A 23,410-nucleotide genomic window follows, 5' to 3' on the forward strand; every position below is an offset into this window, starting at 1 on the left:
AACACAGCAAGACCCCATCTCTAGAAAAAATTTAAAAATTTGGCCAGGCGCGGTGGTTCACACCTGTAATCCCAGCACTTTGGGAGGCCGAGGCAGGCGGATCACGAGGTCAGGAGATCGAGACCATCCTGGCTAACGCGGTGAAACCCCATCTCTACTAAAAACACAAAAAATTAGCCGGGCATGGTGGCGGGTGCCTGTAGTCCCAGCTACTCGTGAGGCTGAGGCAGGAGAATGGCGTGAACCCAGGAGGTGGAGCTTGCAGTGAGCTGAGATCGCACCACTGCACTCCAGCCTGAGTGACAGAGTGAGACTCCGTCTAAAAAAAAAAAAAGAATTAAAAAAATTTGTCAGGTACGGTGGCGCATGCCTATAGTCCCAGCTACTTGGGAGGTTTGCTTGAGCTTGGGAGGTAGAGGCTGCAGTGAGCTATGATTGCACTACTGCACTCCAGCCTGGGTGGCAGAGCAAGACCTTGTCTCAAAAAAAAACCAAAAACAAACAAACAAACAAAAAAAACAAGAAATGAACTATCAAGCACAAAAGACAGAGAGAAAGAAAAAAAAAGACATGGAGGAAGCCTTATATTCATATTGCTAAGGGAAAAAAACCCAATCTGAAAAGGCTATATACTATATAACTCCTACATGGCATTCTGGAAAAGGTGAAAAACTATACAGATAGTAAAATCATCAGTGGTTGACAGAGGATGGAAGTTGGGATGGATAGGTGGAGCACAGGGGATTTTTAGGGCACTGAAACATTTTATATAATACTGTAATGGTGGATATAGGTCTTCATACATTTGTCAAACCCACAGAATACACAACACAAAGAATGAAGCCTAAACTATTTATGGATTTTAATTAACAATTATGTATCATGTTGGCTCAGCAATGGTAACAAACGTATATGAATCCAAGTTGTTAATAATAAGGGAAACCATGGGGATGAGGAGAGGGAGTATTTGGGAACTCTACTTTCTACTCATTTTTCTGTAAACCATAAAGCAGTTTTATGCTCTAAAAACAGTCTATTAATTCTTTTAAAAAGTCTAACAAAAGCAAAGATTCATTTCTAAAGAAAAATGAGAAGTGTTATAAATGGGAAACAGTACAGTAGCTGTCAATTCTAAATATACAAAGATGACTGAACACAGGCCAGTTCACAATCCTCTACCACTACCAGGTTCCTCTTTGCTCATCAAGGTTCCATATCAGCAAAGGCACAGACAACTTAAAATAATCTATGACCCTGGTGGCTCAGAGTGTCCCACAGAACAGAAATAAACTGTCATTTTACTATACTAAATTTTTCTGCAATTAACACTTAACTAAAACTTAGTCTCATGAATGCATGAGTTCAATGCACTTAATGCACTTAATATTGATGAGCACCAATAATGCTAGGTAAAAAGATAAGAAGCCTTACTCTGTAGGAAATCACAATTTAGAGAGGAAGGCCAAAGACCTAATATTCTGCAGAGGCATTGGAGAATCACAGAAATCTAAAAGCACATAATCTTGGCCTAAATACCTAAACATCTAATACCAGTTTTCTTAAATCCTTAGCTGAGCTGACAGGCCATCATTTGTCCTTATAAACTATCTGACAAAGATAAACCAGCTCAATAAACGACACCCTCTCTTCCTCATAACTTGATGCTGATGTCATTCTGAGTCAGTTCTAAGTCATTGCTGACTCAGTGGTCCTGCAAGGTTCCAGGTTCATAGAACCTATCTTGAAGCCTTCTCAAAGGGTAAACATCTTTGATGAGACCCATCTCTGAAGGTCTGCCCATAAATGGATCAGACCAGAGGTTAGGACTATAAGGGTATTTTTCCATTCCCCTCTGTAGTTGACGAGGTTCTGATATAATGTACCTACTTGCCCATGCCCTCTTGTCTGGAAATGGTTTCCAGTGCCCCTGCTGAAGGGGTAGGACTAGATGACCATGTCTAGACCATGTAACTGCAGCCCACCCCAGGCTGGACATTTGATCCAAGCTGGGTAAATCAGGTTTCCTCCTGGTACTCTCTAACTATAAAACTGAAAGCCAGAGTCAGTAAGTTACAAGGAACCTCAGGTGGAAAATCTTAAAAATTTTAAGTCTGAGTTTACCAGTGGCAGCTCCAGAATTTCTCTTTTGAAGGCACTTTCGGGGATGCAAGTTGATTGATGTGCAGCAAAGAAAAAGAGTTGTCTCGGCCGGGCGTGGTGGCTCACGGCTGTAATCCCAGCACTTTGGGAAGCTGAGGCGGGTGGATCACGAGGTCAGGAGATCGAGACCATCCTGGCTAACACGGTGAAACCCCATCTCTACTAAAAATACAAAAAATTAGCCGGGCGTGGTGGCGGGCGCCTGTAGTCCCAGCTACTCGGGAGGCTGAGGTAGGAGAATGGCGTGAACCCTGGAGGCGGAGGTTTCAGTGAGCCAAGATTGCGCCACTGCACTCCAGCCTGGTAGACAGAGCGAGACTCCGTCTCAAAAAAAAAAAAAAAAAAGAGTTGTCTCTTGACTCTTTATTCACACAGCATTTATATAAAAATGAAAAATGTCAATTACCTTTATTGGAAAATCTAGAGAAATTAAGCTTACGGGGTGAGGCTAATGAACCCTCCCTTCTCCAGCCACAGCTTGCTGTGGCTACAAAAGTCAACATGTTGGGTTCTGGGTAAGTTGATGAGTAACCAGGAAAAAACAGTCTGAAGAACCGAGCAGGCCCGGCGGCTCACGCCTGTAATTCCAGCACTTTGGGAGGCAGAGGCGGACAGATCCCTTGAGGTCAGGAGTTCAAGACCAGCCTGGCCAACACGGTAAAACCCCGTCTCTACCAAAAAAAGTACAAAAATTAGCTGGGCTTGGTGGCGCACGCCTGTAATCCCAGCTACTTGGGAGGCTGAGGCCTAAGAATCACTTGAACCCGGGAGGCGGAGGTTGCAATGAGCTGAGATTGTGCCACTGCACTCCGGCCTGGCGACAGAGCAAGACTCCATCTCAAAAAAAAAACAACAACAAAAAAAAAACAAGCAGAGAAATGAATAGACACAGAGAAAAGCAGAGATGAGCAACTGAAAAAGAAGCTTCAGGTCCTGACAACTTTCTCATTTCCATCAGGTCCTGGGGCACTACACTCTTGCCTTGGCTCCCACAAGGATTTACAGTAACCGTCTTTACTTGCGCTGGTATCAAAGAGATTGTTTCTTCACCTGAAAGAGTTTAAAACACTTTACCACATACAGCCAGGTATCAGGCTCCCATTTCCTGGACCTAGGAGAGTGTGATTAATTAGCTGCTAAGTCTCTTGGGAAAGTTTATTTTCATTTTACACTACTAAATCTGTAATATACGTTAAGTAGTCCCTGGAGAAAACAAGCCAATAAAAACGATATCCTGAATCTGTCTTCTTAGTAAGTCTTTTTAAAAAGCTACTCAAGGGGAATTGTAGTTTGGCCATGAGGAATGGTGCTGTTCCCTTAATAACAGGAGTCAGCCAAAATCAGCCATCCACAGATCAGGCAATGGAAACAATAAGATGTACTGGTTAAAGCAGTATTTTCCAAAGCACAGCTGAGTGCCATTCCAAATGAAATGTTTTTAGTCCTTGCAGACAGCCCTAGATAATACTCACAGTGAAAAAGTCAATCTCTTTCTTTCTTTTTTTTTGAGACTCGCTCTGTTGCCCAGGCTAGAGTGCAGTTGCTCGATCCCAGCTCACTGCAACCTCCGCCTCCCAGGTTCAACTGGGATTGTGCTAAGATTACAGGCGTGAGCCACCACGCCTGGCCCTAATCTCTTTTCTAATACTTCCTTTACATTAAGGAGAAAGTGTCAGTTTGGTGCTAGCCTACTATTTCTCTAAAAATTGCTAGTATCTTTTTTTTTTTTTTTGGAGACAGAGTCTCACTCTGTTGCCAGGCTGGAGTGCAGTGGCATGATCTCGATTCACTGCAACCTCCACCTCCTAGATTAAAGCAATTCTCCTGCCTCAGCCTCCTGAGTAGCTGGGACTACAGGCACGCACCACCACACCCAGCTAAATTTTTTGGTACTTTTAGTAGAGATGGGGTTTCACCATGTTGGCCAGGATGGTCTCAATCTCTTGACCTCGTGATCCGTCCGCCTCGGCCTCCCAAAGTGCTGGGATTATAGGCATGAGCTGTCGCACTCGGCCTTTTTTTTTTTTTTTCCAGAAGGAAGGAATAGGTCCTGAAGTTTCACAAGTATCAGAATCTGGTTAATAACATTGTTTAGTTTTCATTGTACTTTACTTTTACAGTTTTATTTTCCTAGAGCAAGTGATACAAGTTTTCCACTCATAGCAATAATATAATTATAAAACAAATTTAATTTTAAAAGTCACCTTGGAGAAAAATATTAAGTGATAGCACAGATAATACTATAATGCAGCTAAAATAATGAGATTAGGTAAAAGAACGATAGAAATTTGGGAAGAACTGGGATAAATCATTGGCAAGACACTATCAAAATTTGTTGAATGAACGCACAAGCTGCACTCCTGAGGTAACACTTCCCAAAGAAGCTACTAGTCCTTGGAGATGCAGGCAGCAGCAGGCCTGGACACATGCAGGCCTGCTGTCCACATGCCCTGAAGAAAAGGTCCTGGGATTTGTTCATCCAATCTTACTGAGGGATGGATACTGACAGTAGGAAAAGTATCAATTTTGCAAATAAAAAGGAAAGTTTTTAATCTGCATGTTCTTGCAGCTGCCATGAATGGTCTCCTTAGCAGCTGAAATAGTATGCTCAGTTTCCACTTCCTACAAGAATTTCAGAGACTATTAAAGATATTGCCCCAACTTATAAAAACGCTAACTAGAAGAGAGCTCCATCTTTAAACACAATATCCTTTACTTAAAAATTCTAAAAGTTGGAGAATAGGAGCCTTGCTTTTACCATGAATACAAATTACAGAAGACACATTCCTTCACTCAGCAAGCCTTTGTTAAATACCTACCATGTGCAAGATTGCAAGGGACAAGGATGAACCTAAAAATGAATAATGCCTCCTAACTGACCAACCCATTCTACATTTGCCTCCTATTTATTTATGACAGAGTCTTGCTCTGTCACCAGGCTGGAGTGCAGTGGCACGATCTCGGCTCACTGCAACCTCTGCCTCCCAGGTTCAAGTGATTCTCCTGCCTCAGCCTCCTGAGTAGCTGGGACTACAGGCGCGTACCACCAGGCCTGGCTAATTTTTTTGTATTTTAGTAGAGACAGGGTTTCACCATGTTGGCCAGGATGGTCTCGATCTCCTGACCTCGTGATCCTCCTGCCTCAGCCTCCCAAAGTGCTGGGATTACAGGCGTGAGCCACCACACCTGGCCTTGCTTCCCTTTGAGTTTAAAGGTTTATTTCCCACACAGTATTCAGAGCTATCTTTTTTACATGCACACCTTATCACTCTACTCCTCTGGTTAAATCCTTTTAATGTCATCCACTATCCTTTTCTTTCTTTTCACAGGTATTGATTCCATTGTCTTTTTTTTTTTTTTTTTGAGATGGAGTCTTGCTCTGTCGCCCAGGCTGGAGTGCAGTGGCTCGATCTTGGCTCGCTGCATGCTCCGCCTCCCGGGCTCACGCCATTCTCCTACCTCAGCCTCCGGAGTAGCTGGGACTACAGGCACTCGCCATCACGCCCGGAGAATTTTTTGTATTTTTAGTGGAGACGGGGTTTCACCGTGTTACCAGGATAGTCTCGATCTCCTGACCTCGTCATCCACCTGCCTCGGCCTCCCAAAGTGCTGGGATTACAGGCGTGAGCCACCGCACCCGGCCTGATTCCACTGTCTTTAAAACAAATTTTAATATCCTTAAAATGGATTACAAAGCTGAGTCGCTGCCCACCCCAGCCTCATCTCACTTCCTCATTCCAACTGCACAAGCCTTTGCTTACATCCTCAAGTGGACCAAGCTCCTTTTCTCAGGGTCTTCACCACCCTCTCCCCATCTCTTTGCCTAACCCTGGTTCTCTTTTCATGTCCAAAGTAAAACATCATTTCCACAGGAAAACTTTTCTTGACCTGACCCCAACAGTCCAAATGCCCCTATTGTATGCTCTCATGGCAAACTGTCCTATTCCTTCAAATCCCTTAACATAACTGTAATGGTGATGTGTACTGTCATTTGAAGGAGATAAGCTCCTTGAAAGCAGAAACTATGTCTGTGCTGTTTAGTCCTCATTTCCTGCATCTATATTGTGCCTAACACATATCAGGCCCTCAATAAATGTTGAATGAAGGAATGCATAAATGAACAAATTGTATGGGGGAAAAAAGGGCAGTCTGCGAGAAAAATGAAAGATATATATATAAGATAATACAGGCCGGGTGCGGTGGCTCATGCCTGTAATCCCAGCAGTTTGGGAGGCCGAGGAAGGTGGATTGCCTGAGGTCAGGAGTTCAAGACCTGCCTGACCAACATGGTGAAATCCCATCTCTACTAATACAAAAATTAGCCAGGTGTGGTGGCAGGTGCTTGTAATCCCAGCTACTTGGGAGGCTGAGGCAGGAGAATCACTTGAATCCAGGAGGCGGAGGTTGCGCCGAGTGGAGATCGCGCCATTGCATTCCAGCCCACGTTACAGAGTGAGACTGCATCTTAAAAAATCTATCTCAAAAAAAAAAAAAAAAAGATAATACAAAGTGGTCACAACAGGAAGTTCAAAGAACCAGTGATTAGTGATGGCTACCAGCTATTAAATTAAATTTTTTCCAAATCTTTTCAACTTTTTTTTTTTTTTTTTGAGACAGAGTCTAGCTTTGTCACCCAGGCTGCAGTACAGTGGTGCAATCCCGGCTCACTGCATCCTCCACCTCCTGGGTTCAAGCTATTCTCCTGCCTCAGCCTCCCGAGTAGCTAGGATTACAGGCGTGCATCACCATGCACAGCTAATTTTTTTGTATTTTTAGTAGAGATGGGTTTTCACCACGGTGGCCAGGCTGGTCTGAAACTCCTGGACTCAAGTGATCCACCCAGGAGGTGGAGGTTGCAGCGAGCTGAGATCGCACCATTGCACTCCAGCCTGGGCGACAAGAGTGAAACTCCATCTCAAAAAAATAAAATAAAATAAAAATTTAAAAAACTAGCCAGGCATGGTGGCATGTGCCTGCAGTGCCAGCTACTCCAGAGGCTGAGGCGGGAGGATCACTTGAGCTCAGGAGGTCGAAGCTGCAGTGAGCCATGTTCACATCACTGCACTGCAGCCTGGACAACACAGCAAGACCTTGTCTCCAAAAACAGAAAAAAAAAAGAAATGTACTAATCTCTTTATCTTGCCCTATGTTTCAACAACTACCCTCTAATCTATGTATTCATCTAAGAATATTTTTGTGCACTAAAACCTTCATTTTCAGTTTAAAAGTCTAGGTCATGGTTTTTTGTTGTTGTTTGTTTGAATTATTCAGCTAAGACAGCAGAAGAGTTTTTTGTTTATTTGTTTTGACATAGAATCTTGCTCTGTTGCCCAGGCTGGAGTACAATGGCACAATCTCAGCTCACTGAAGCTTGGAGTTCCTGGGTTCAAGCATGCACCACCACACTAGCTGCCCCCCCGCCCCCCGCAATGGAGCCTCGCACTGGAGCCCAGGCTAGAGTGCAATAGCGCGATCTCGGCTCACTGCAACCTCTGCCTCCTGGGTTCACGCGATTCTCTTGCCTTAGCCTTCCGAGTAGCTGGGATTACAGATGCACACTACCACACCCGGCTAATTTTTCGTATATTTTTAGTAGAGACAGAGTTTCACTATGTCGGCGAGACTTGTCTCAAACTCTTGACCTCATGATCCGCTGGCCTCGGCTTCCCAAAGTGTTAGGATTACAGGCATGAGCCACTGCACTCAGCCCTATTTTTTATTTTTTTGAGATGAAGTCTCACTCTGTCCCCCAGGCTGGAGTATAGTAGCACAATCTCAGCTCACTGCAGCCTCCGCCTCCCGGGTTCAAGTGATTCTTCTGCCTCAGCCTCCTGAGTAGCTGGGGTTACAGGCACCTGCCACCACACCTGGCTAATTTTTGTATTTTTAGTAGAGATGGGGTTTTGCCATTTTGGCCAGGCTAGTCTCGAACTCCTGGCCTCAAGCAACCCACCCACCTCGGCCTCCCAAAGTGCTGGGATTACAAGCATGAGCCACCTCGCCCAGCCAAACCACTGTGCCCAGCTTTGTATGCTTGTTAACACTTGGCCAAAACTGAACACAAAAATAGTCCAGAATGTCACAGGTCCAGGGCAAAAGACCAACAGGGACTGTTTTGGTTATGAGCAAGGTTTTGGTATGGCAGAGGTGGTCTCAGCCATCCAATGGTGATGGAAGTTCTAGATTCATTGAGAGAAGTTCTAGTAAGTCAGGGCTTTTTAAATGGTCATATTTTCAGAATGGAAAAAAATAGGTTGTGCCAAGTGACTTTTCTACAGAAAGGCAAGATAGTCTTCACTCACCAAGGTACCCTGTCACTTCTGAGGCAAAATAGGACCAGACTCACAAAGCTACCACACTGTCCAAGGGGAGGTCAGAATAAATACCACTTTTGATTGAAGACCTGCAAGTTTTCATTTATGAACTAGAGCAGTGGTCCCCAACCTTTTTGGCACTAGGGACCGATTTCATGAAAGACAATTTTTCCACAGATGGCAGGGAGGGATGGTTTCGGGATAAAACTATTCCACCTCAGATATCAGGCATTAGTTAGAGTCTCATAAGGAGCGCCAACCTCGATTCCTCACATGCACAGTTCACAACAGGGTTTGTGTTCCTACTCCTAAGAGCTGATCTGACAGGAGGCGGGGCTCAGGCAGTAATGCTCTCCCCCACAACACCCTGCTGCTCACCTCCTGCTGTGCGGCCCATTTCCTAACAGGCCACAGACCAGTATCATACACCATCCTGGGGTCAGGAACTCCTAAACTATGAACTATAGTGGAATAATTACCTGAGCCAGGCACCCAAGAGAAATGTCCTAACTCAGCAAAGAAGTGACTGTCACCCGGGAGACACACTGGAAAATATCTTACACCTGATCCAGGCTAATCCAAGACTGCAGGTTAGTACGACATATTAAAACAAGGGATCTCATGCCTGTGTATGTGTGTATATTCTAAAGACTATGCACACATTTTTTCTACTTTGAACTTTCTCTATTTCTATTATGCAATTTGCTGACCTAGCAATTCCCATATTCTATACAAATTTATTAAGTGCCATACCCGACCATCAATTCCACTTCCAATTATCTAAAAATATGAGCGTGAAATTAAAAACAAAAAAGAAAAAAAAGAAAAATAAATAAATAAAAGTATGGGGTAGAGGAGGCTGCATAACAAAACAGAGTCAAATATTTATTATCTCCCTCCATCCCTTCCCTTCCCTAATCCATAACCAGTGAAAACGTTTTAAAATTAAGAATAATGGGGCCAGGCGCAGTGGCTCACGCCTGTAATCCCAGCACTTTGGGAGGCTGAGGCAAGTGGACCACATGATCAGAAGTTCAAGACCAACCTGGCCAATGTGGTGAAATCCTGTCTCTACTAAAAATACAAAAAATTAACCGGGCGTGGTGGCGGGCGCCTGTATTCCCAGCTACTCTGGAGGCTGAGGCAGGAGAATGGTGTGAACCCGGAGGGTGGAGCTTGCAGTGAGCGGAGATCACGCCACTGCACCCCAGCCTGCGGGACAGAATGAGACTCCATCTCAAAAAAAAAAAAAAAAACAACAACAAAAATTAGCCGGGCATGGTGGTGCATGCCTGTAACCCAGCTACTCAGGGGGCTGAGGCAGAGAACTGTTTGAACCCAGGAGGCGGAGGTTGCAGTGAGCCAAGATCGCGCCACTGCATTCCAGCCTGGGTGACAGAGCAAGACTCCTTCTAAAAAAAATAATAATGGGCAGGGCGCAGTGGCTCACGCCTGTAACCCCAGCACTTTGGGAGGCCAAGGCAGGCAGACTGCTTGAGCTCAGGAGTTCGAGACCAGCCTGAACAACATGGTGAAATGCTGTCTCTACAAAAAATACAAAAATTAGCCAGGCGTGGTGGTGCCCGCCTGCAGTCCCAGTACTCAGGAGGCTGAGGTGGATGGATGACTTGAGCCTGGGAAGTGGAGGTTACAGTGAGCCAAGACACTCCAGCCTGGGTGACAGAGCCAGATCCCGTCTCAAAAAAATAATGAAAGAAGGCACTGGGGCTTACCAAGTCACACAAGAGTACAAAATCTGCTGGGAACTACGTAGCAAAAGAGAATAATTTTAGCAAAAGGAGACCAAATAATCAAGTATGCGTTCCAGTAAAGTCATGGGTGGAGGTTTTCAAAAACGAAAAATGCAATACCCAAACTTATTAGTAATGTGAGATGCACTGGAAAGATGTTTCAAATCTATGCACACAGAAAAGCTATTCCAACCCTAGACACCACCAGTAAAATTTCAACCCACCACAATTTATCACCACATAGCCCTGTCCACGTATACCCTCAATGAATTCCAGCAAGAGCTGAGGCCCCAAGCAAGGTTTCCAACACAATTGTAAAATAAATCCTGAAACCTTGGCAGTACAGATACTGTTGTACAAAGACAGTGATGCTACTGAATCTGAACTTGGTGAAGAGCTGAGCTCTCAGTGAGAATGTCTATGTTCAAATCCCAGCTCTACAACTTGGTAGCTACAACCTTGAGCAAGTTAATCGCTAGGCTTCAGTTTGATCACAATAATCTTACCTACCTAATAGGGCAGTTAGCCCACCAGTAAACACTAATTAATGCTGATAGTTGTTGAATTTTTGGCTGGTGGGCAAGTACCACCATAGATGAGTTTGTTCATTTGTCAGAATGTCTGAATTCAAGGAACCATGGTTGTTTGGGGGTACTAATGTATTTAAACAACAAAAGTGTGGAGTTCAAAAGTCAAATGTGCTTAAGTGCTGAATTCACGGACAGTCTGTACCGTTCTTTTCCTAGTCCTGCCAGTTTATACTAATCGCCTTAGAATTACTGAAGAAAGCCTCTTCTAATCCTCTTCCCACGTACATGTTACAAAAGCTACATAATTCTGACTTCAGTTTTGAGAATATAACTTGTTAATATATCCTGATGTTTAGTGATGTGAAATGGACATGGTGTTTCCCATTGGACAGTCAAAACACTATTAATTCTAAATAACTATGGGACCAAAGAAATTCTCTTTGGTCCTCAAGAACAATTTTAAAAATCAAATTATTCTTGAAAGTGTTGAGTCTTTTTAGTTTTAAAAAAAAAAGTCTGCAGGCAGCTGCTGCACAAAGCTGTAATGAGTCACAAACTATGAACCCTGGATTCAGTTCTCACCTTCCATCACCCACCTTGTATATATATCTCTGCCCTCTGAAAATATACACTGGAGGGCAAGGGCATGAGAATATGCAGCCCCGGGGAAATAGGAAATCAGAGTCTTTTCTCTGCCACTTACCATCTGTGTGACCTCAGGCAAATCAGTGTCTTCAGCTCAAAGTGAGGTAGTTTCTAGCACAGTGGTTAAGAAGGTGAGCCTGGGCCAGGCACAGTGGCTCACACCTGTAATCCCAGCACTCTGGGAGGCTGAGGCAGGATTGCTTGAGCTCAGGAGTTTTAGACTAGACTGGGCAACATGACGAAACCCATTCTCTACGATATATACAAAAATTAGCCGGCATGGTGGTGGGCACCTGTAATCCCAGCTACTCAGGAGACTGAGGCAGGAGAATCACTTGAACCCAGGAGGCGGAGGCTGGTTGCAGTGCACTGTGATTGTGCAACTGCACTCTAGCCTGGATGACAGAACGAGACTGTCTCCCAAAAAAAAAAAAAAAAAAAAAAGATGAGCCTGGAGCCAGGCATGGTGGCTCACACCTATAATCCCAGCACTTTGGGAGGCTGAGTAGGTCAAGAGTTCGAGTCCAGCCTGGCCAACATGGTAAACTCCTGTCTCTACTAAAAACATGAAAGTTCGTTGGGCCTGGTTGCGTGCAACTGTAATCTCAGCTACTCAGGAGGCTGAGGCAGGAGAATCGCTTGAACCTGGGAGGCAGAGGGTGCAGTGAACTGAGATTGTGCCACTGTACTCCAACCTGGACGACAGAGTGAGACTCATCTCAAAAGAAAAAAAGGTGAGCCTGAAACAGTCCACAGGGGTTCAAATTCTAGCTCCAAGAAATACTGAGTGGCCTTAGACAAATTACACAACGTCAATAAAGCCTCAGTTTCCTCATCTGTTTTTTTTTGTTGTTGTTGTTGTTGTTAAAGGGCTCAGGGGCAGGAAAAAACAGTAGCCACCTCTTGAGAATGGGTGAAGATTATATTAGATAACCCATATAAAAGGCCAAGGCCAGTGACTGTCATAATGAGTCATCTATAAACCTTAACTATAGGATTGTTGCTAAAATCAAATGAGATGTGAGAGTAAAAAAAAAATCACACAAATTATGAAATAAAAGCCGGACTAACTGTGGCCAGAAACAAAGTTAACCACCGCCCCCCGCTCCCAAAACGATGCCCGCCTTGGAGAGAAGCCTCCAATTTAGTAACATCCACATGAGGTCTATAAATACGATGTCTACTTTTGTAAAAACCACTGACCTTGAAGCTTCCTCACCATTAAGTGAGATAGACCAAGACCATAAAACCATCTAAGAGGAAAGGAAATGCAAAAAGGACCAATCCAATTACACATTTCGGTTATTGGAAAAGGGTTTCTCCCAAACTCAAATCTGTGATTTTTCACTACCAGGGTAAATGGATGAGATGACATCAAGGTCTTCAAGTCTGCGGGTTGAGGTAAGAGTTGTGGAGAGGGATCTGCTTAGCACAGGGAAGGAAAGCTGCAGAGAAAACCACAGAGAAGCTGCAGAAAGGAGAAGCCCTCCAGTAGCTCTGCATGCCCCTCTGACACGAGCTAACACAATCTCTTCACCGCTATTTTAGGCCCAAGACCCCCTCCCCCCGCCTCCCACGTGTGACCAGAGCAGCTGCTTCTCCACCCAACAGCTCTGGATTGGGAGCCTGGAATCTCGGGCCTGCTCCTGACTCGATCTGGGTGACCTTGCGTCAGCCCCTTCCCCACTCCGGACCTCAGTTTCTCCTATGCACCGAAGCCCACGTAGTCAGACAACCCTCTAGGCCCAATTCCCGTAAATAAAAAAAAAAAATCTCTGGTAGGGAATCTTCCCTCAGGCAGGGCGTCCCACCCTCGTGCCGGAGCCGGCTTCCACCTTCGGGGAGATCTCCGGTCTCCCTAGAAGCGGCGGTAACGATGCAGCCTGCGGGTAGCGCAGGTGTCTGCAGAACCACGCGTCCCACGGGGCCTGCCAAGCAGGCCAGCTCTGCGGACCAGTTGCTGCCCAGACCGCGCCACTACCACCCCAAGGCTGAGGAAGGTTGGGCCGGCGCCTACGCGAGGCCCGCGGATGCGGCCTAGTGGCCCGCGCGGCCCGCCCCCTGCGCCTGCCCGGCCCGCGCGCCGGCCCTCAGCACCCCTCCTGGGCTTTCGCCCCAGCCTCGGCAGCCCTCGGCGCGTCGGGCTGGTGAGCGGGCTGGTCCAAGACACTCACCGTAAATGGGCCGGAGGCGCCTGTCGTTAGGGTCCTGCACATGGCCCCGCGTCGCCATGATGACAAGCGCAGAACCACAGTGCGCACGCGCGGGGCAGGACCCCGGGAAAGGGCTATTAAAGGGCCAGCGTCGATCTCGCTTGTCTATCACGATAGTCGCGGTGCTGCGACTGAACGCGCCTGCGCGGAAAGGGAAGCATCCACCCTTGCCGATTGCCACCTCTTTAAACGCTGTTCCTTCACTTAGCAGGTGGGATCAAGCTGGCAAAAGGAGGCAGCTGTTGCTGTTAAAATCTTCCGAATCACTGACTGGGAAGTTAGGGGAGGAGGGGAGAAAGCTCTCAAAGTTAGGGTTCGGCTGCTCCTGTTTATCCTATTTATTCTCCGTCCTGAAGAACCAGCTAGACTTGGCTGTGATTAATCGCAGAGGAACCAGAAACTCCCGGGGAGAGAGACCCAGGGGAAAGTTGGGGAAGCGGGGCTGATCAACAGCAAAAATCTGCCAAAAAAGTTCGAGAGAGCCGGGCGCTGTGGCTCAGCCTGTAATCCCAGCACTTTGGGAGGCCGAGGCGGGCGGATCACAAGGTCAGGAGATCGAGACCATCCTGGCTAACACGGTGAAACCCCATCTCTACTAAAAATACAAAAAAAGTTAGCCGGGCGTAGTGGCGGGCGCTTGTAGTCCCAGCTACTCGTGAGGCTGAGGCAGGAGAATGGCGTGAACCCAGGAGGCGGAGCTTGTAGTAAGCCGAGATCGCGCCACTGCACCCCAGCCTGGGCGACAGAGCGAGACTCCATCTCAAAAAAAAAAAAAAAAAAAAAAAAAGTTCGAGAGCCCTCCACCACCTGTTCCTGGACCAAACTGAGAGTCAGGCTGCTGTTTCTCCTGGTTCAGTAAGGAGATGCAGATGAACTGGAGAGGAAGCGAGTTTTTATTTCTGCAACCAGTTACAGGGAGAAGTCCTGGAAATTATCACCAGACCAATTTAAAATTACAAAGCTTTCCAGAGCTTATATACCTTCTAAGCTATATGTCTACGTGTAAATGTGCATTCATCTAAAGACATAAGTGATTAACTCGCCGGGCGCGGTGGCTCATGCCTGTAATCCCAGCACTTTGGGAGGCCAAGGCGGGCGGATCACGAGGTCAGGAGATCGAGACCACGGTGAAACCCCATCTCTACTAAAAATACAAAAAATTAGCTGGGCGCAGTGGCAGGCGCCTGTAGTCCCAGCTACTAGGGAGGCTGAGGCAGGAGAATGGCGTGAACCCGGAAGGCGGAGCTTGCAGTGAGCCGAGATCCCGCCACTGCACTCCAGCCTGGGCGAGGGAGGCTCCGTCTCAAATAATAATAATAATAATAATAATAACTGATTAACTCACTTTAGTCTATAACTAAGGTTTGAGTCCTGAAGACCTTCCTTTGAAGCCTCAGTAAATTTACTTAATCTAAATGGCAATAGGTGCTGGGGTGATTATCCTTATCTTGCCTCCTACTAAATCAAGGAGGTTTGGGGAGTTACTTCAGACCCCCAGTAAAATTTGTTTAATCCTAAATGGGTCCTGTTAGGAATTCTTTCGTTATTTTGTCATGCTTTAAGGCCAAGGAAAGGCCTAGGCAAAACTCCTGGTGGGCTTTTGTTACATTCCAGCCTTTGTATAAGGGCACTGGCTTTTTTTTTTTTTAGCTTTTAATATGTAACTTGACCACTCAGTTAGTACTGAAACAGTTGTTATGGAGGCCTGTGTTAGTGAGACCTGGCCTGCCACACACCCTTCTCCCAGGACTCAGCCAACAAAGAAGCATCCTAGATGAATACTTACTCAGTATCTGCCTAGAGTATTTAAATGCAAGGTCTTTACATTTATTCTCTCATTTAATTTTCATAACTGTCATCGTATTTCCCTGGGAGGTAGATCTTATTATTACCTCTCTTTTTACAGATAGATTTATTCATACAACACTGAGTTATTGAGTGCCTATTATTTGACATACTCTTGTTTTAGGCACAGAGGATACATCAATAAATAAAATAGAGACTTAATGGAGTTTTTATTTGTAGTGAGGGAGACAGACAATAAATAAGTAGATAGCCTATTACATGGTGATAAATGCTACTGAGAAAAATAAAGCAGGAAAGGGGGGCAGTGAGAGAGGGAGGTAATTTTAAATAGTGTGGTAAGGCTGGCTTGGTGGCTTACCCCTGTAATCCCACCACTTTGGCAGGCCAAAGTGGGTGGATCACATGACGTCAGGGGTTCAAGACAAACCTGGCCAACATGATAAAACCCCTTCTCTGCTAAAAATACAAATATTAGCTGGGTGTGGTAGTGTGAGCCTGTAACCCCGGCTACTCGGGAGGCTGAGGCAGGAGAATCGCTTGAACCCGGTAGGCAAAGGTTGCAGTGAGCCAAGATCGTGCCATTGCACTCCAGCATGGGCAACAGAGCAAGACTCTTGCATAAATAAATAAATAGGCCGGGTGCAGTGGGTCGTGCCTGTAATCTCAGCACTTTGTGAGGCCAAGGCGGGTGGATCACCTGAGGTCAGGAGTTTGAGACCAGCCTGGGCAACGTGGCGAAACCCCATCTCTACTAAAAATACAAAAAATTAGTCAGGCGTGGTGGCATGTGCCTGTAATCCCAGCTACTCCGGAGGCTGAGGCTTGAACCCGGGAGGTGGAGGTTGCAGTGAGCCAAGATCATGTTGTTGCACTCTAGCCTGGGCAACAGAGCAAGACTCCGTCTCAAAAAAAAAAAAAAAAAAAAAAAGGAAGGCATTTAAATACTCCAGAGGTCAGGAATGATGACTCACACCTGTAATCCTAGCACTTAGGAGGTCTAGGCGAGCGGATCACTTGAGGACAGGAGTTCGAGACCAGCCTGGGCAACATGGCAAAACCCCATCTCTACTAAAAATACAAAAATTAGCTGAGCGGCCGGGCGCAGTGGCTCATGCCTGTAATCCCAGCACTTTGGGAGGCTAAGGTGGGCAGATCACGAGGTCAGGAGATCGAGACCATCCTGGCTAACACGGTGAAACCCTGTCTTTACTAAAAATACAAAAAAATTAGCCAGACGTGGTGGCGGGCACTTGTAGTCCCAGCTACTCGGGAGGCTGAGGCAGGAGAATGGCGTGAACCCAGGAGACGGAGCTTGCAGTGAGCCGAGATTGTGCCACTGCACTCCAGCCTGCAACAGAGTGAGACTCCATCTCCAAAAAAAAAAAAAAAATTAGCTGAGCAGGGTGGTGCGCACCTGTAATCCCAGCTACTCAGGGGGCTGAGGCACAAGAATCGCTTGAGCCCAGGAGGTGGAAGTTGCAGAGCCGAGATTGCAACACTGCACTCCATCCCGGGCAACAGAGGGAGACTCTGTCTCAAAAAAAATTAGAAATAAATAAATACTCCCTGGATAAGGATCATTTGAGCCCAGGAGTTTGAGGCTGTAGTGAGCTATGATTGCACTACTGCACTCCAGCCTGGGTGATAGAGCGAGACCCTGACTCTCCAAAAACAAACAAAGACTCCCGGGATGAAGTTATCAGGCAAAGTACAACAAAATATTTGAGACATACATACATACATTCACTGTTTATCTTAAATTCAAATTTAACTGGGTGTCCTGTATTTTTATTTGCTAAATCGGGCAACCCTGCCCTAGGGGAAACTCCATGCCCCCCAAATCATGCTAAGCAGCAACAATGAAGGGCAGATGCCTCAGGCAAGCTGACCCCAGGATCACTCAGAGATGGTGTGTGACCCTGCTGAGGCTGGGCTTGGACAGGGAAAAGGAGGGAGGAGAGCTGGGTTCACCTTTTGTGCAAGCGAAAGAGATGATGAGTCACCTGAGATTTAAGAATTTCCCACGAATGGAAAAATACAGCACCTTTAAGGGGAGCACATATGAGGCTCCTAACCAAGGCTCGGGTTACTCAGCCATGTTCTTACTCTACCTTTGTTGGCCTGGCCCCAGAGGAACGCTGATAGACTTGGCACCCAGCTCCCTGAACTTGGCAAGACCAGGGCGTCATATGGACCTACCTAGCAGAGGCTTCTAGAGTCTTAAGTCACCATCCTTAGTGGGATATATTTCCCTCCACTCTGAAAGACTGTTTAGCATCCAACTAGGATTAATTGGTTGTTCTCTTTTCCCATTCCTACTGCTTGTCCTCAGAACCTAAGAATGAAGCAGTGACTCGTTAGGCTCTGGGCCTGTCCTTACCTGCCGCTGGGAGGCAGCTTGCACACCCTTTGGCAGGCTTGAATCTTTTCGGGTAACAAGATGATCTCTGAGGAAGCCAAAATCCCATCCTTGCTGTACAATTCAGAACTTGGAGCTCTTAGAGATGACATTATGGAAAAGTGCTTGGTATACAGCAGGTGCTCATTAAGTAGTGGTTTCCATTTTCTCATCTTAGAGGAGGGGCATACACTCTTCATTTGGTAACATTTTCTCTGGTGAGAAACATTCTCCCTGGCCGGGTGTGGTGGCTCATACCTGTAATCTCAGCGCTTTGGGAGGCTGAGGCAGGTGGATCACTTGACGTCTGGAGTTTGAGACCAGCCTGGCCAACATGGCAAAAACCCATCTCTACTAAAAAATACAAAAATTGGCCAGGTGTGGTGGCCCACACCTCTAATCCCAGCTACTTGGGAGGCTGAGGCAGGAGAATCGCTTGAACCCAGGAGGCAGAGGTTGCAGTGAGCCGAGATCATGCCACTGCACTCCAGCCTGGGCGACAGAGCAAGACTCTGTCCCCCTACCGCCAAAAAAAAAGAAGAAGCAGCAGAAGGAGAAGGAGAAGGAGGAGAAGGAAAAGGAGAAGAGAAGGAGGAGGAGGAGGAGAGGGAGAGGAAGAGGAAGAGGAAGAGGAAGAGGAAGAAGAAATGTTTTCCCTAAAGGGCAGTGAGACACCTGGGTGCTTTGTGCCTGAATAGCTAAGGACACAGGGAGGGGGACTGCATTACTTGAATATGGTGATGTGGGTGTCTCCACCCAATGATTCTTCTAGTTTTTCTTTTTTTTGGCGGGGGGGGGACGGAGTCTCGCTCTTTCGCCCGGGGCCGGACTGCAGTGGCGCTATCTCGGCTCACTGCAAGCTCCGCCTCCCAGGTTCTCGAGTAGCTGAGACTACAGGCGCCCGCCACCACGCCCGGCTAATTTTTTGTATTTTTAGTAGAGATGGGGTTTCACCGTGTTAGCCAGGATGGTCTGGATCCTCCTGACCTCATGATCCGCCTGCCTCGGCCTCCCAAAGTGCTGGGATTACAGGCGTGAGCCACCGCGCCCAGCCTATGGTTTTATTTTTAACACGTAAATATTTGATCCATTTGGTATTTATTTCCATATGAATAATAAGGTAGTCTTTCGGCCAGGCGTGGTAGTTCACACTAATCCCAATACTTTGGGAGGCCAAGATGGGCAGATCACTTGAGATCAGGAGTTCGAGACCAGCCTGGCCAACATGGTGAAACCCCGTCTGTACTGAAGATACAAAAATTAGCCGAGCGAGGTGGTACGTGCCTGTATTCCCAGCTAGTCAGGAGGCTGAGGCAGGAGAATCACTTGAATCAAGGAGGAGGAAGTTGCGGTGAGCTGAGATCTCACCATTGCACTCCAGCCTGGGCAACAGAGCAAGACTCCCTCTCAAAATAAACAAATAAAATAAATAAATAAATAAATAAATAAATAAATAAATAAATAAATAAATGTCAGGTGCGGTAGCTCATGCCTGTAATCCCAGCACTTTCGGAGGCCGAGGTGGGCAGATTGCCTGAGCTCAGGAGATCACAACTAGCCTGGGCAATCTGGTGAAACCCCATCTCTACTAAAAATACAAAAAATTAGCTGGGCGTGGTGGCGTGCGCCCGTGGTCCCAGCTACTTGGGAGGCTGAGGCAGGAGAATTGCTTGAACCCAGGAGGCGGAGGTTGCAGTGAGCTGAGATCTCGCCACTGCACTCCAGCCTGGGCAACAGAGCAATACTCTGTCTCAAAACGAATAAATAAATAAGGTGAGATTTCAATTTTATCTTTTTCAGTTGTATCTATCTATCTATAGTGGTCATATAAATATATATAGTAGCTGTATAAATATATAAAGGGAATATATATATACATATATATATACATATATATATTTTTGTTTTGTTTTGTTTTTGCCGGGTGCGGTGGCTCGCAGGCTGGGCGCAGTGGGTCACACCTGTAATCCCAACAATTTGGGAGGCCAGGGTGGGCGGATCACTTGAGGTCAGGAGTTCAAGACCAGCCTGGCTAACATGCTGAAACTCCATCTGTACTAAAACCACAAAAATTAGCCGGGCGTGGTGGCAGGCGCCTGTAATCCCAGATTACAAGAGAGGCAGGAGAATCACTTGAACCTTGGAAATGGAGGTTGCAGTGAGCTGAGATCACGCCACTGACTCCAGCCTGCGTGACAGAGTGAGACTCCATCTCAAAAAAATATATACATATATATATAATGTATTTTATATATATATCTATATATTTTTTTTTTTTGGTAGAGACAGGGTCTTGAACACCTGGCTTCAAGCAATCCTCCCACCTCGGCCTCTCAAAGCCAAGGGAGCCACCATGCCTGACCTCAACCCCTATTTATTGAATAGTCCATCTTTTTCACAAAGCACCCAGTGCCATCATTATCATATATTAAATTTCCATACGCATTTCCGGCTAGTCACGGAACAGTCTCTAGTCTCTATTCAAGGGCAGGTCAACACCGGAGTCTGCAGAGTTGGCTGGATTATCTGATCTGAGTCTGGGCTTGCTCTGTACAGCCTCTGAACTACTCAACTCTTGGGAGAACATTGTCAGCTGCATTTGGGCTACTGGATGCTAAGAATGAGGCCCTTGATTTGGAATGAAGTCACCTTGAGGGGGTAGTGCTGCTTTGTGGCCAGTTCCCTGAGAAAGCATATGAGATAAGGAATTAAAACCACCCAGGAAATTTCTTAAATAATTCTAAAATTTATATGAAAATAGTAATGACCTAGAATAGCCAAAATGGCAAGGCCAGTTGCAATGGCTCACATCTGTAATCCCAGTACTTTGGGAGGCCAAGGTAGGACGATTGCTTGAGTTCAAGACCAGCCTGGGCAACATAGCAAGACCCCCATCTCTACAAAACTAAAAAAATTAGCTGGAAGTGGTGGTGCACCCTTGTGGTCCCAGCTACTCTGGAGTGTGAGGCGGGAGGATTGCTTGATCCAGCCAGGAGTTTGAGGCTGCAGTGGGCTATGACCCTTTCTCAAAATAAATAAATAAATAAAGCCACATTCGTTAAGACTGTGGAGAAATAGCATAAGGATAAACAGGTAGATGTGTACAACAGAGAGCCCAGAAATAGATTCTATACATATGGTCACTTGATTTATGACAAAGGCCCAAGTGAAATTCAGTGGAGAAAAGATTTTTTCTCCCAGTAAATGGAACCATAGGTTATCTTTTTATTTATTTATTTGGTCTGTTTGTGAGGCAAGGTCTCACTCTGTCACCCAGGAGGGAGTGCAGTCACACAATCACAGCTCACTGCAGCCTTGAACTCCTGGGCTCAAGCGATCCTCCTCCCTCAGTCTCCCGAGTAGCTGGGACTACAAACACACATCAGAATGCCCAGCTAATTTTTTCACTTTTTTGTAGAGGCAAGGGTCTTGCTATGTTACTCAGGCTAGTGTTAAACTCCTGGGCTCAAGCAATCCTCCCACCTTTGCCTTCCAAAGTGCTGGGATTATATATATGTGTGAGCCACTGTGCCCGGCCTCACACCTTAGGCAGCGTTGGGGGAGAGAACTGAGTGAGGGCTTTTCCTGGGAAATCAGACTAAAACAAAGTGATCCTAACTCTCCTCCTCTAGACACTAGGAGGGTCTCTTCAGGTGTCTGTGGGTTGAAGCTGCCTGGGGAAGGCAGCGGTGGCCCCTGGGAACTCTGCCTGGCAACCAGGCAGCCTGGAAAATGTCCCAGCATGCTCTGAGGCCTCTGGTCCAATCCCAGTCCTCCTCATGAATATGTATGAGTCCCCAGTTATCAGCAGCGGCTCTGAGCCTCTTCCTCCCGGCTCAACCCCCCACCGCTCCCTTCCCCACACAAACATCCCTCACCCTTCCTCTTCTCCTTGATAACTGGCAACATCTCTTGCTCCTTGCTTCAGAACTGATGAAATAATGTGAACATTTCAGGGCCTGAGGACATATCTAGAGTGTTTCAGGGCCTGGCACCTTGATTAGGAAACTGGCTTTTAGCAGTAGTTTCACAAATAATTCTCCAGTTAGAGATGAATATACTTGTGACTATGTGCCAATAATAATAATAATAATAATAATAATAATAATAAAATCAGATGAATGTCTAAAGCCCGCCTTGGAAGACCTAACTCCATCTAGAAAATAAAAGTGCGTGATGTCCTTCTGTGGCAGACACTGTCCTTTGCTCTTGCTTCCCTAATAGCTCCCTCCCTGGTTACTCCCCTGTTATTCCCTGGTTACTTCCCCTCCCAGTGTGTCAATTATCTAAGCCTCTTTGAGTAATCAGATGGCCAGCTAATGAGTGAGTGCCTGAGTCACCCTGGGGCCACTGAAAAATAAAAAAAGATGGAATTCCAAAACTTGTAGGTAGAAATTAAAAGACTGCATTGTTTTGGTTTTTAAGCCAGAGCCAGTACAGTGGCTTACACCTGTAATCCCAGCACTTTAAGAGGCTGAGGTGTGAGGATCATTTGAGACCAGGAGGTCAAGGCTGCCGTGAGCTGTGATTGTATCACTGTATTCCAGCCTGGGTGAGACCTTGCCTCAAAAAAAATTTTTTTAATTAAAAAAAAAAAAAAGCCAGGGGCCAGGTGCGGTGGCTCATGCCTGTAATCCCAGCACTTTGGGAGGCCGAGGTGGACGGACCGCGAGTTCAAGAGATCAAGACTATCCTGGCCAACATGGTGAAACCCCGTCTCTACTAAAAATACAAAAATTAGCTGGGCGTGGTGGCGTGCGCCTGTAGTCCCAGCTATTCGGGAGGCTGAGGCAGGAGAATCACTTGAACCTGGGAGGAGGAGGTTGCCGTGAGCCAAGATCACACCACTGCATTCCAGCCTGGAGACAGAGCAAGACTCCGTCTCAAAAAAAAAGAAGCCAGGGCTAAATAAATATTAATAAATCATGAGAGCTAGAGATATTTATGTACACACGGATGACTGGAACTTTTAATAACCAAAAGCCAAATAAAGGCAAACTCTATAGCCCATTCCGGTAATTCTACTCCTGGGTGTATACCTAACAGAAATTAACATCATATCTAACCAAGAACAAGAATATTCATACTTGGCTGAAACTAGAAACAAGTCAAATGTTCATTAACTGTAGAATGGGCTAATAAATTGTGAAGTTGTGAAGATATTCACAATTTATTAAGAATACTACATGACAATGAAAACGAATGAACTAAGGTTATATGCAATGACATGGGTGAATATAACATTCAAGATATTGCCTGAAAGAAGTCCGACACAAAATAGTATATATTGCATCATTCTATCTGTTCCTACGGAATAGAACAGGCAAAACTATTCTTTTTTTTTTTTTTTTTTGAGATGGAGTCTCGCTCTGTTGCCCAAACTGGGGTGCAGTGGTACAATCTCAGCTCACTGCAACCTCTGCCTTGCGGGTTCAAGCGATTCTTTGGCCTCAAAGTCACAATAGCTGAGACTACAGGCATGAGCCACCATGCCTGGCTAATTTTTGTATTTTCAGTACAGACGGGGTTTCAGCATGTTGGCTAGGCTGGTTTCGAACTCCTGACCTCGTGAGCTGCTGGCCTTGGCCTCCCA

General features: G+C 46.0%; 1 protein-coding gene across 3 annotated transcripts in view; it reads right to left on the minus strand.

The window, feature by feature from the left end:
• The window catches only part of NAA25 (N-alpha-acetyltransferase 25, NatB auxiliary subunit), an 82,401-nt gene extending 68,106 nt beyond the window's left edge, over positions 1 to 14,295 (minus strand). For 2 of the 3 annotated variants that reach the window (XM_019039111.4, XM_055359127.2), the window contains exon 1: positions 13,575 to 14,295. In XM_019039111.4, coding sequence (XP_018894656.1) covers positions 13,575 to 13,632 — 58 coding nt within the window. In that variant the 5' untranslated portion in view covers positions 13,633 to 14,295. The remainder of the gene's footprint in view (positions 1 to 13,574) is intronic. The other variant, XM_019039112.4, reaches the window with a different exon arrangement.
• Between the last annotated feature and the right edge of the window lie 9,115 nt (positions 14,296 to 23,410).

Source organism: Gorilla gorilla, chromosome 10 (assembly GCF_029281585.2).
Source record: "Gorilla gorilla gorilla isolate KB3781 chromosome 10, NHGRI_mGorGor1-v2.1_pri, whole genome shotgun sequence".
NCBI classification, from domain to species: domain Eukaryota; kingdom Metazoa; phylum Chordata; class Mammalia; order Primates; family Hominidae; genus Gorilla; species Gorilla gorilla.